This window comes from Alligator mississippiensis, chromosome 1 (assembly GCF_030867095.1).
Source record: "Alligator mississippiensis isolate rAllMis1 chromosome 1, rAllMis1, whole genome shotgun sequence".
Taxonomy (NCBI): Eukaryota; Metazoa; Chordata; order Crocodylia; family Alligatoridae; genus Alligator; species Alligator mississippiensis.
In genome coordinates this window covers 362950498-362963627 of record NC_081824.1, presented here as the reverse complement: position 1 = coordinate 362963627, position 13130 = coordinate 362950498, and the positions used below count along the sequence as shown (strand labels likewise).

At 44.7% G+C, this 13130-nt stretch overlaps 1 protein-coding gene across 5 annotated transcripts in view; it reads right to left on the bottom strand.

The window, feature by feature from the left end:
• Positions 1-13130, bottom strand: part of NALCN (sodium leak channel, non-selective) — a 505598-nt gene that overhangs the window by 211584 nt on the left and 280884 nt on the right. For all 5 annotated transcript variants that reach the window (XM_019486907.2, XM_019486906.2, XM_019486908.2 and 2 more), the window contains one exon: positions 9610-9801. In XM_019486907.2, the coding sequence (XP_019342452.1) occupies positions 9610-9801 (192 nt within the window). The remainder of the gene's footprint in view (positions 1-9609; positions 9802-13130) is intronic.

The following is a 13130-nucleotide window of genomic DNA, read 5'->3' as shown; positions in this document are numbered from 1 at the left end:
GTCATGCTGCCTTGAGAGTTGTAACCTTCTGGCCCTGCATATCTTCCTCTTGCGAAGTGACAATGGTACCCTTTTTATTGTGTATTGCATCTTTAAACTTCTGAGTACTCTACGAGGTGCCTAATGTTCCTTGAACATCTCCTGCTTTTCTCTTATCTATACCAGTGGGCCCAACCTTTTTGGCAGGTGTGTCACAAATTACCTCCACATCCTCTCTAAGTGCCACTCTGATTCCTGTATGCTGCCCGATCTGCTGCTCTGCTTTTTCCTCTCTGCCCAATCTTTTGCTCTGTTTTCTGCTCTCCGCCTTATCAGCTCTGCTGCCTGTCCTCTCCACAACCTGTGATGTGCCACACACAGAGGTTGCCTGGGCTACTTGTGGCATACATGCCATAGGTTGGCCATGCCTGATCTAGACCTAACTTCCTCCTTTTGTTTCCCTTAGGGCTTAGAAGAGGATGTTAGAGAAGACACATTTACAGTGTTACTAGTGTTCTGATGTTGTTGTCCTTAAACCAAAATCAAGGTCATAATGTGATAGAAAGAAACAAAACACTTTCTAAGAGAAGTGTGTTTTTCAGTGGAGTTTGCTTTGTTTAGATTGTTAGAGATGATGTTGTTCAAATGGAATATATGATCAGTGGGGGAGGGATTTCCCACTACAGCTGCTGTACATTGTTGCACCTGAGAAAGTCTCTTAATTGGCCAGATGAAGCATTGCTTTAGGTAGCTTAAAGAAAGCTGTGGACAGCTGTACTGAAGCAAAAGGCACATGTCTCCACTGCCATTAGGGGAGCTCTAGATTTTTAACTGTTCTTGAAATAGCAGACCAAACCATGAGCTGACTTAAATACTAGGTAATACTACTGATATAACCAATTGTACTGTATGGGGTATAAACAAAGACAGACTTTGCCACAGTAAATCTATACAAGAAACTGTTTTTGCTTTGCTATTTAATTCATCTTGGATGATGGCTTCTAAAATTACAAGGATGATGGATCTGTTAAAACCTGTAAAATATGTATCTATATTTTTCACTCAGTATTAAAGTCAGTCCATCTGAAAAGTTGCAATGGTCAAAAGAATAGCAAAATTTGTAGCCATAGCAACACTGAGCTTGTGCCTCTTGACTGTTGTCAGGTAACCATGTAAAAACATACAATTTATAGGCATTAGTGAAAGGAGGAGGTCTACTTGTTCCAAAACCCATACTGTGCCTCCCTGTATAGTATTTATGGTTTAGAACTGATTTTATTTTTAGTCTGCTGTTCCAGTGTTTAAAGCATGTTAGTACACAGGCTTAAAATTTAGCCTACGGTGCCATCATTGTTATAAATGTACCAGTCCTCAGCATCTAGAAAGTGGCAGAAACCATCTCCAGCAACTTATGCTTACTGTTTTAGACTCTCTTTTGCTGCTGGGCATACCCCAACAAGCCCACAATAATAACTTTGCATATATAGTTACCCACCGCCCTCTTTCCTTCTCTGCTTGTGAATCCATTCTTTCAAGCACAGTTTAAAAATAGTGCATGCCAGGAATTTGAAACGGAATAGTTACATTATCTCTCACACTTTGCTGCTCTGAATTTGATTCCACCATGCTTATTCAGTGATCACTTCTGTCAATGGGAGTCTCCCAACCTTTGCAAGAAAGACATGTTTTAAGAGGCAATTGCCAGGTCAGTTTTAGCCCCATACTGAATTTTCTTTAAAGTAAATTTTCACTGAGCTTACTGACATAATAAGAACTTTTCAATTAGAAAGCTACAAACACACATTACCAACTATATTTTTCAAATTCTTCTGAGCCTTAAAAAGAATAACATTCCAAAAAAGAATACTTGGATTCAATTAAGTTAAACTCTCAAGTAAAATGTATCTCCATTGACACTCAACTTATGGATAATCATTCAAAGGGAATATTTTCTTTCCTCTTAGGTAGCATACAAAAGTACCTATATACCTTAGCCAGACATTAATATAATTAAAGAAATTCATATTTAGATCTGATCCAGTTTTAAATGTCCACATTAATTTAAATGTTTAAAACATATCTTGATATTGGTTGACAATATTGGGTTAAACTTGATCTTTCAGGAACATTATATCAGTTCAGTTAGTTAAATCTATAGGTTTCTTTGAATCTATCTTATCTTGATTATGTAAGTATAATTCTCTTAGGAATTTTCAGCCATTTTCATAAACAGCAAGATAAATGTATACCAGGAATCCAGTACACAGAAATTTCAATCCTTTCCAGGTTAAAATTCAAGGCTTAGCTAAAGTTATACATTGGGTCTGACAGTATAACTAGTGCCATTATAATCTAAATTAGACAGAGGCCTGGCTTTTTTAGAATGTACCTATTAGCATCCTCTTCACTTTTTCTAGTGTTTCAGAAGGAAACCTTATTACATTCTCCACAATCCTTATAACTTTTACTGCCCAGAATAGATATCGCAGCATAACTTTATTCCCCTTGGGGTAGCTTTTTTTTTTTTTTTTTTTGCTTCATTTTTTATAGCTAATATCCCATGTCTGTAATTCAGGCCAATCATTACAAACTGTTGCTTAGCAATTTTGTTTGTTAACTGCATGACTCTTGAGGCAGCATTATTCATTTTGGTTTAATTGTTCCAACCAATGCACTTCCACTAAAACAGATTGTGAAACCAATATAGGATGACTGAAACCAATAAATTGAGACTGGAACCAATCCATGTACACTATGTCTAATATACTATTAAATAAATTGTAGTATTTTCATTCAAAGCAGTGTGTTTAACTAACTACATTATGTCCAATTTCCACTGATTTTCAGTGTCTCATTTTGATTTGCTATCACATTCATAAATATCCATTATTTATGCCCAAAAGTTAGATGTGTGTCTTGACAATGCAGGCAGGCTGTATCACCCTGTATAAATAAGTGTTCCTATGCAAATTTGAGGTAACCATTTTTCATATCCAGGTATATGTTTTTATAAGACACTGTTCATACCCAATTGTATGCACACCCTGGCCCTTGCAGTCTTGACCACTGTTAGACCCATATACTTTGCTATGTCATTGTCAGCCCAACAACTGTATTTCTCCCATACCCCACACACCCAAATAAGTCATACAGTTGGAAGAAAGAATGTAGAAAAAAATAGATTTTTTTCCAGGGTTGTGGTTAACTGTGTGACCTAAAGTAAGTTCTTTTGAAAACAGGGGACGCATGAACACATGAAATTAATTCACAAAAAGAAACACTAGCGCATATCACACCAGAGTTTACTCTCCCGGGTGTGCCATTTGAACATATGCCTGGCACTGCAGCATGTTGAGCCAGGGCATAGAGCCTACAGCTGGCAGGGGGCTCCGGGGTCAGTCTGCCAGCCCAGGGATGCTCCAACCTGGCTCAACATGCTGCAGAGGAGTTGGCTGGGGCATGACGGTGCTCCAGTGCAGGGCTACCCAGCAGGCAGCCCCCACACTGAAGCACTCTTATGCTCCCAGTAAGCCCCATCAGTGTCTACACATGCATTGCTGTGCATGAAAAAACTCCACAGCAGGACAGTACTTGTATTTACAACTACTAACCGGCTGCAGAGTTTATAAGGTTCCTGTGGCCTATTAGGGCCACATCTATAGAAGCCGAGATGTGTACCGAGGATCTAATTAGGCAACTATGCAGTAAACTTCTCATGAAGACGTGCCCAGGAAGTATCAAATCCCAGGAGACAGTCTGGGTGAGGCAGTCCAGAACACACGTGTAGATGGTGATGCCAGGATTAGTTTACAGGCAGTCCTTGGACTTATAACACAATCAGTTCCTAAAAACCACATCTTAAGTTGAAACATCATAACTTGGAACCGATTTTTCCCATAGGAACAATGTTAAAAATGGAGTATTGGTTCCTGAACCAAGGCGTGATATCCTATTTCAGGGATCAGCAACCCCCAGCACACATGCTGAGCGTGGCACATGAGGCCATTTTGCTTGGCACACCACCACCAGCTTGGGCTCTAGGCAGCTGCTGCCAGCTGAGATCCTGGGCTCCTCCCAGCAGGTGGCTGGGAGGCTGCAAGCCCTGATGCAAGCAGCCCAGGCACCATGACTGGCAGAAGCTACCCCAGGGTATGGGCTGGCTGCAGCCGGGAGGCTGCAAACAGCTGCTGCCTCCCCTTCCCGGCCGCAGCCCTGACAGATGCAGTGCCGGCATCTGCTGCCTTCCCGGAGCCGTGGGCCGGGAGACAGCTGGGGCTGGGGAGGGGAGGCAACAGCTGTTTGCAGCCGGCCCAGGTTCTGGGTAGCTGCTGATAGCTATGGAGCCCGGGCTGCTTGCAGCAGGGCTTCCATCCTCCCAGCTTCCTGCTGGGAGCAGCCTGGGCTCTGTGGCTATCAGCAGCTATCCAGAACTTGGGCCGGCTGCAGCCGGGGGGCTGCAAACAGTTGCTGTCTCCCCACCCCAGTCCCAGCCCCACCTGCCTCCCAGCCCCAGCCCCGGGCTCCGGGGAGGCAGCAGGTGCTGGCAATGCTCCCCGCCATGCTGCCCTCCCGCGCCACTTCTGCAGAGCAGCATGTGGAATACCACTTCTGCAGAGCAGCTGGAGTACTGTGTCCAGTTCTGGGCACCCCACTTCAAGAGGAATGTGGACAACATTGAGAGGGTCCAGAGGAGGGCAACCCGCATGATCCGGGGACAGCAGGGCAGACCCTACAATGAGAGGCTACGGGACCTGAACCTGTTCAGCCTTCACAAGAGAAGGCTGAGGGGGGACCTGGTGACTGTCTATAAACTCACTATGGGGGACCAGAAGGGTTTGGGGGAGACCTTGTTTTCCCTAGCGCCCCCTGGGATAACAAGAAATAATGGCCACAAGTTGTTGGAGAGTAGGTTCAGATTAGACATCCGTAGGAACTACTTCACAGTTAGGGCGGCTAGGATCTGGAACCAACTTCCAAGGGAAGTGGTGCTGGCTCCTACTCTGGGGGTCTTTAAGAAGCAGCTCGATGCCTACATGGCTGGGGTCCCTTGAGCCCAGTTTCTCTCTGTCATAACCCAAGGGTATGATTTTGTGTGTGCTTCGGCACTGCAGAATTATTTCCTGCCATGAGGAGCTTTCTTTGCACGGTGCAATTCTCAGTTGCAAAGAGAAAACCCCGGTGCAAAGGAGTTCCCACCACCTGCATGCAAATTTGTGTCCCACTATTGGCTGTTTCTAAATTATTCCCACGTGGCGGCTAGCGACTGGCTTGCTAGCCGTATAAGAGGCTTGAGCAGTTTCTGCCCAAGTTGGAGATCTCCGAGAATCTCAGGAGGATCCTGAGAACCCCGATTCCGGGAGAAATCCGAGAGAATTCCGGCAAGGAGTCCATGATCACCTTGTGGACTTCTACGTAAATCTCGGACCGACTGGTAGCCTGATCAACTACTAAGAATCTCTCCCCATCACCGCCTAATCCCTCGACGAACCCTTCCCTGCGCACTCGTTCCACGGAGCCTAGCAAACTTCTTGTGTGTGTGTATCCAGAGCTCTGCCCAAGTTATTTCAAGAGGCTTGAGTTTTTTCTACGGGTCTTGTTCGTACGAGTTTTGTAACTGCAACTTAAGCGAAGTTTTCTCCTGCCTGCACTGCGACCATCTACGGTGTAAGTAAAATAATCTTTAATCACCTGCTACGTGTCCGTGCCTAATTCTGGTCTGCTGGCCTGCATTCCCTGACCCATGTGCCAGGGCTGCTGGCCACAGCCTGCCACGCGCCCCCGAAAGCCTCGGACCGCTCCCGGCCCGCACACTCTCCTGTCCAGGCAGGGGGTCGGACTTGAAGATCTACAAGGTCCCTTCCGACCCTACTTCTATGATTCTGTGATTCTATGTGGAACCCAGCATGGTAAGGCATAGCAGGGGTGCACAAAAGCTGCCTGCCACTCGGAGCTCCACACTGTCCTGACCACATTTCCCCTGCAGGCGGGGGCAGCAGCAAGGGGCACAACCCTGCACTGCTGCCAGTCCTGCTCCCGTGCACACAGGAGAAGTGTGACCAGGGCAGTGAGGAGCTTGCAGCAGCAGGCAGCTTCCCTGTGCAGCCCCTCTGTGCACTGCTACTCTGGGTCACACACGCTGTGCTCCCGGCCCTGCTGCCTTCCTCCAGGCCCTCCGGAGTGCAGCGTGTGTAACTCAGAGTGGCAGTGCACAGAGGGGCTGCACAGGGAAGCTGCCTGCTGCTGCAAGCTCCACTTTGCCCTGCTCACGCTTCCCCTGTATGCATGGGAGCAGCGTGGGCAGCAGCGCAGGGTTGTGCCCCTCACTGCAGTACTGCCCCCACCTGCAGGGGAAGTGTGGCCCGGGCAGCAGGGAGCTCAGAGCAGCAGAAAGCTTTCTGCGCCTTCCCACTGTGTCCTGCTATGCTGAGGTCCACACGCTGCTCTGCAGAGGTGGCGAGAGAGGGGAGCACAAGCCCACAGTGCATACCCACCCTCCCCTTACACAGAGCTGGGGGGCGCAGGTCCCCCCGCCCTTGGGAGTGCATGCTGCCACCCGGAGCCAGCCCCACCCAAGCCCACAGCAGGCAGCAGCAATGGGGGAGCTGGCTCCTGCTCCTGCCGCAGCAGCCACTGCCTTCTGTTGGGGGCAGGCAGGGAACTGCGGACCTGGGTCCCCAGTCCCATAGCCCTGGAAACTGGGGGCCCCTTCCAGCAGGGCTGGGGGGCAGGGGCTTTGGGTGGAGGGCAAGGGGCCTGAGCAGGGCTGATGTGGGGGGACCCGCACAAAAAGAAGACATAAGATCAAAGGTAGTATCAGAAGTTTTATTTATTGTCGCCAGGTTTACAACTTTTAGAAAATCTGGTATTTACCAGAAAAAGAGCAACATTTATGATTATTAACTATACTAATATGCAGTGCACCTTGCCATGTACCCCCTGCCCTCATTTTGTTTTTCTGGCATGCCGGCACTCCGGCACCTTCCAAGGTAGACATTGTGGGTTTTTTGGCACTCCAGCCAAAAAACATTGCCTACCCCTGCCCTATTTTCACCCAAAATAACCCAGAATTTTGTAGTCAATCAATTATAGATGAGTAATATAGCTACATTAATGTATTTATATTATAAATAGCGATATAAACTATGCTGGACTTGTTGAATGTCTCTTGGTTAGACTTCTGAAGGGCTCTTGGCTGGAATCTTTTCAGGAGTCCTGGATGCAGGTTTTTCTGGATTCTTGTCTGCTTTCTCAAAGAAAGCGTCCAAGGAAGTTTGGACAGATGTTCTTCTCTTTTGCTTGTAAATTTCTCTGTAGCAGCTGTATATGTTGGATATGCCCCTACTCATTGATGCCTTGCGTTTGATGCTGGGGTCATGTTCCTCAAACAGGGACATAGCAACTTCCAAATATTGAAATGCCTCAGCCAACACTTTTGTTGTCAAGACTTTTCAAGGAGTCTCTTCAACAGTGGGCGCATCTTTTTCTTCCTCTGCCACATTTTGCTGTTCGATTTCAGTGAGGTCCATGTTAGTTGGTTCTTCAGAATGTGATGCCAGCAATTCATTAACATCCTCTGGTGCAAGGTCTAACTTGAGCTCTTTGCCCATTTCAACAACATTTTTCATCACCTCTTCAACAGTGTCTGTAAAGCCTTGGAAGTCAGACACAAACTCAGGACACAATTTTCTCCAAACACCATTCAAATTTGATGGTTTGACTTCATTCCATGCCTCACCAATTTTCTTAACTGCATGGCAAACATTGAAGCCCTTCCAGAATTCCTTCAGATTTGGTCTACCTTCCTTCTCAATTGCCCTGAAGACCTGGGCAAATGTGCACCTAAGAGGATGCAGTTAGCTCCTGGTCCATGGGGTGCAACGGTAAGGTGGTGTTAGGAAGCAGAAACACCACTTTGATGTCAAGAATGCATGTCATCAAGGATGGCTGGATGACCAGAAGCACTGTCGAGAATTAACAATCCTTTAAATGCAAGATTGTTCTTGCTGCAATAATTCCTGACACTTGGCACAAAATGATGATTAAACCAATCCTCAAAGATTTTCTTATTGGCCCACACCTTAGGACTGGATTTCCATATCACTGGGAGAAATGCCTTGGAATATCCCTTGAAAGCTCTGGGATTTTCTGAACGTTACATAAGTAAAGGTTTAAGTTTAAAATCACTTGCAGAACTGACACCAAGCAAAAGAGTAAGCCGATCTTTAGTATCTTTGTACCTGGGCGTGGATTTCTCCTCTTTGGCAACGTAGGTTCTCAATGGCTTTTTTTTCCCCAAAAGAGCCTTATTTCATCAACATTAAAAACTTGCTGAGCACAATACCCACTCTCTTCAATGATTTAAGCAAATGTCTCAGGAAAAGCATGAGCTGCCTCCTCATCAGCAGTGGTAGCTTCACCTGAGACTCTGTTACATAAATTAGTTCTGGCTTTAAAATGCATAACCCATCCCCTACTTGTATTACAAGGCTCAGCATTAGAACTCTCCCTCCCCCTGTTGTTTCTTTAGATCAGCATAAAGACTCCTAGCCTTTTCCTGAATTATGCCTAAACTCACAGGAACATGGCGTTGATTTTGATCCTCCAGCCAAATGATTAACAGTTTCTCAACCTGAGCAATAAGTCCAACATGCTGCTTAGTTATCAAAGTTGACTGCATAGGAACCGAGCCCTTAACACATTCCTGAATTCTTACCTTGTCTTTGGACATCCCCACGATAGTCATTCAGGGAATATCCAAAACTCTACTGATTTCAGTTGGTATCTCACCTTTTTCTGGACCTCTTAATTATTTCCATTTTTGTTTCCTCAGTAATTGCTCTATGTTTCTTAGAAACATCACTTGCACCAGATTTACAATTTTCTGCCATTAAGGTGCAGAAAATTTTCTGCCATTATGGGCAAAAAACACCACATTTTAAGAAAAAGTCTGGGAACACAAAGATCCCCTGCATAAAAATGGCATCACAACAGCAACTGGGCGTCTTGAGTCAGGGAGATGCGCGGCGTGGCAGATTGGCACAGGGAGATGGGTGGAGCAGCAAACCTTTTCGCTGGCATGGTATTGTGTCGGATTCAGCGTCGTAAAGTTGAAACTGACGTTGGAAAATCATAACAGGGTGTCAATTTATAAACATCCTAAGTACCGTTTGTCATAACTCAAATGTTGTAATGTTAAGGACTGCCTGTACTCTGGCGCAGACTGAGCTGGAGATATATTCAGTTACATTAATTGCAAGTGTAGATGTGCCCACAGAGAAGCAGCAACTATCTTGGCAGCAGTATAGCACAGTATTCTAATGATTCTGTTCTTCCCTGCTTCCCCACTTGTGACCTGCCATGCACTCCAATTTTGGAGGTTGACTTTTGGGGGAAAGGTGCATGTGGTATGAGAGTAAATATAATATATTGCGTGTCTCAGCCACAGGGACAAAGATGAACAGTCTAACTCAAACTACCCCTCATTATTATGATAGAGTAAAAAAAAAAGAGAGCTACAGAATGAAGGCCACACCCTTGTTTTATCTTCTCAAAAGATGATCAAATTCCTTCACAATGAAAACTAGGTTAGACAGAAAGATACAACTGCAATAAAATAACAAGTATACTTGCCCTTGGAAAAGTTGTAAATCTATCCAGTTCTTCCACAAAGCAGAACATCTGCAAACTAATTGCTGACATTACAATTAAAAGGCTTGCAGTGAATACAACCAAGCTCCCAAGTTTTTTTCCAGGTCCAAATATCTTATACACAAAATCCTCCAAAGCAGGAGAAATCTTTATAAGCCGAACCACCCTAAGGACCTGAAAAGAGAGAGAAAATACAATTGTGTTAGTTTTTGTGACTATATCATTAATCAGTCAAATTTCATAGCTTTATAGATTTTAATGCCAAATGAAATTATTATGATTATCTCTCGACTCTGGCCTACATGATTGCAGGACAGTACCACAGAGCTTTGCCCAGTAATTGCTGAATCAAGAAAATAGCTGCTGCTTGAGTACAACTTTTAAATTAATATTCACTCTCGATTTAAAGATAAGTGATAGAGAATCCAATGTATAAGTAAGTAAGTTGTTCCAGTAATTGATTACTTTCACTGGTAAACAGTTATTTTAACAGGTACCCTTATTTTTAGTATGACTCTAGTCTAAATTATGTAGACTGTTTATTCAAGTTTCTTCCTAATGCCTATATTTGCTTGATAAGATTTAGCTAATTTCCTTGGTATCCCATATTAAAAGATTGTGGATGGACACTATTAAAGTCCCATTGGATCAGTATGGACATCTGCGTATTCAGAGAATACATTTGAAGCAATAGGGTGTGTATCCATGCCGAGAGCTGCCAACAGCATCATCATAGATATTTCATTTGATCAGTAATCTAAGACAAAATTTAGTCCTGGATTTAGTGCAAAGTACTAAAGGTAAACTGTTAAGTTAGCTAAATGTTCATGTGATTCATAGAATCAAAGGAAAAAAGGGCTGAAGGGACCTCAAGAGATTATCTATCCAAACCCCTTTCTCAAAGCTGAAACATCCCTCTCTAAACCATCTCATCCAAGTATTTGTCTAATTTTGTAGTTTAATATAGCAAACACTATTTATATAAATTCTCAATATGGGAGAAAATATTTTTCACGTGATTTTACAATACATCACTCTCTCTCACATTATCCCAATTATTAGTATTACTGTTGAAATAGGGCCCTTTGTGCTAGGTGCTGTATAAAAAGATGGTGCCTGTTCCAAAAGAGTTTCCAGTATGAATGCATACATATTAATCATGCCTTGTAGATGCTGCAAATTCTTCACATCTTAGTCACAGGGATTTCAGGATCAGCTACACAACAGAGCTATTTTATTTCTAGTATTAGATAAGATCCAATATTAAGATCCTGGAGTAATTTTTGACTGCCCCATTTCTATGGTAAGCTGTGTGCTACATGAGAATTTAAAGTGTTATTTTTAAAATTATTTTGCGCAGTCTATCTCCATATTTATTTTGTAACAGCAACACCCCACAAAGCTGAGGCTTGATTACTTAATTCTTGCTGAGGAGGATTTTTCTATAGCTTGTACCTTTCACAGAATGCAGAACAGCATTTGCTCGCTGTTTTGAGATGCTGTGATCATATAATATATAACCCCATGTTCTTTATGTTAGCTACCTAAAATTCAGTAGTTTAGTATAGTCTGGAACTGTTGTTATTTTAAAGCACAGTTCCAACCTGAAGAATGATTATGTGAAAATGAAACTTTCTTACCCAAGAAAACTTCTTGCAGGGTGAAATCCTAGCCCCATGGAAACCACTGTAAGTTTTGCTATTTAATGGGCTCAGGATTTCACTCCCCAGTTGGCATTCTAAGTCTTGTGTTTTATTCACTATATTTACTCAAATATAAGACATTGCCCAAATAATTAGGTTCTATACCTGAAAAAAATATTTTAAAAATGATCACTTTTTCACATATAACCTAATAACCTAGTTACTGGAGGTTTGCCTTGAATATGTCCCCTTCCCACTCCTACAGCAGGGAAAATAATCGGGGGAGATTAGGCCGCCCCCTTGCACTCTTTCCCCACGCAACTTCTGCTCCCTGCAGCCCCTTCACTCACCACTTTACTGTCAGGCCCTGCTCTCCATGGAAGTGAGGGGCAAATCTGAAAACACTGACTGTAATAAACATACCAGCAATAATTTAGTTTATTCAGAATTGATGCATTGTACCTTCTTTGAAACTGCTGCAAGTTTTAGTAAACTTACTTCTAAGAAACACTTTTATGCCAACTTATATAAAGTACAAACTGGGGTCATCTACACGAGATGTTTACTGTGGAGTAGACTAATTAGCGGGGCAGTAAACATTTTGCATCTACATGTATGGCCCTATTAGGCTGCAGAAAACTTCTAAATACAAGTACTATCCTGCTGGGGAGGTTTTTACTCTGCAGCACCACATGTGTAGACACTGATGGAGCTTGCTGGAGCAGGAGGGTGCTTCAGTGTATGGGCTACACAATGTAGCACCCGTGTGCCCCAGCCATCTCCTCTGCAGCGTGTTGAGCCAGGCTGGAGTAATCCCTGGGCTGGCAGGCTGACCCCTTGGTCCCCCTGCCACCTGGAGCTGCTCTGACCTGGCTCACTGTGCTGTGGTCCAAGGCACATCTATAAACATAGTGCCTGGGAGCTTCTTTATTGCTTCACCTTAATAGCATGTGTTGATACATCCACTATGCGTAATATTAGTTCAAAACCAAAAGGCTCATGATTTACTATATAGTTCCCTGGGCTGTGCCCCACCAGAGTCAACAGTGTTCCAAGTCATGGTAACTGCAACGGGTGTCCCCAGGCATGCAAAGACATCAATTCCCCTCCCTCCCCGTTTAGTGCAGTCCGCCCTGCTCTCGCCTGCCACACCATTGATGTAAAATGAATAGATGTAATGCGGGAAGCCGCCCCATTTGCAGCCCTGGTGAACTGGGCCAAACACATAGCTCTGAACTGTCCCTACACCGTGTTCCATGCCTCGCAGATGGCATCGTATTGTCTGTGCTCCCACCAGCCCCTTACTAGACCATACTTGGCATCTGGCCCACTCGCTGAGCCTTGACCTTCTGGCCCCTCACTGGACTACTCTCTCAGCCCCTCACTGGGCTGCCCTTTACCCCCTCGCTGGGCCACATGCACTCCAACCCCTCACTGGGCCACACTTCATACTCTGTAAGCCTAGTGAACCTTGGCCCCTTCCTGAGCCTTTTGCCCCTCAAACCTTAGGTCCCTCCTGGTGGACCTTGGCCCCTGGCCTTTCTCCTCTATGAGGTGACCCACAAGGCAGTGGGGGCTGAAGCCTTCCACCCCCCATCCTTGCCTTTCACTGGGGAGGCACAGGTGTGGCATTTCCAGGGGGCACCCCGCCACAGGCTCTCCCAACACACCAACCAACCCAAGCAGGGTGCAATTTCAGGTCTTACCCAGGACCAAAGGAATCTACTCCATCCTCATAGTTCCTACCCTAACCTCCAGTTGTTACAGAAACTGCAGTCTTCAGGCTGCACAATGTTATTCCAACAGCTCTCCAGATGCAACTTCCAGCCCTGCTCCCAGGTGTGACAGCTGAAATGATGT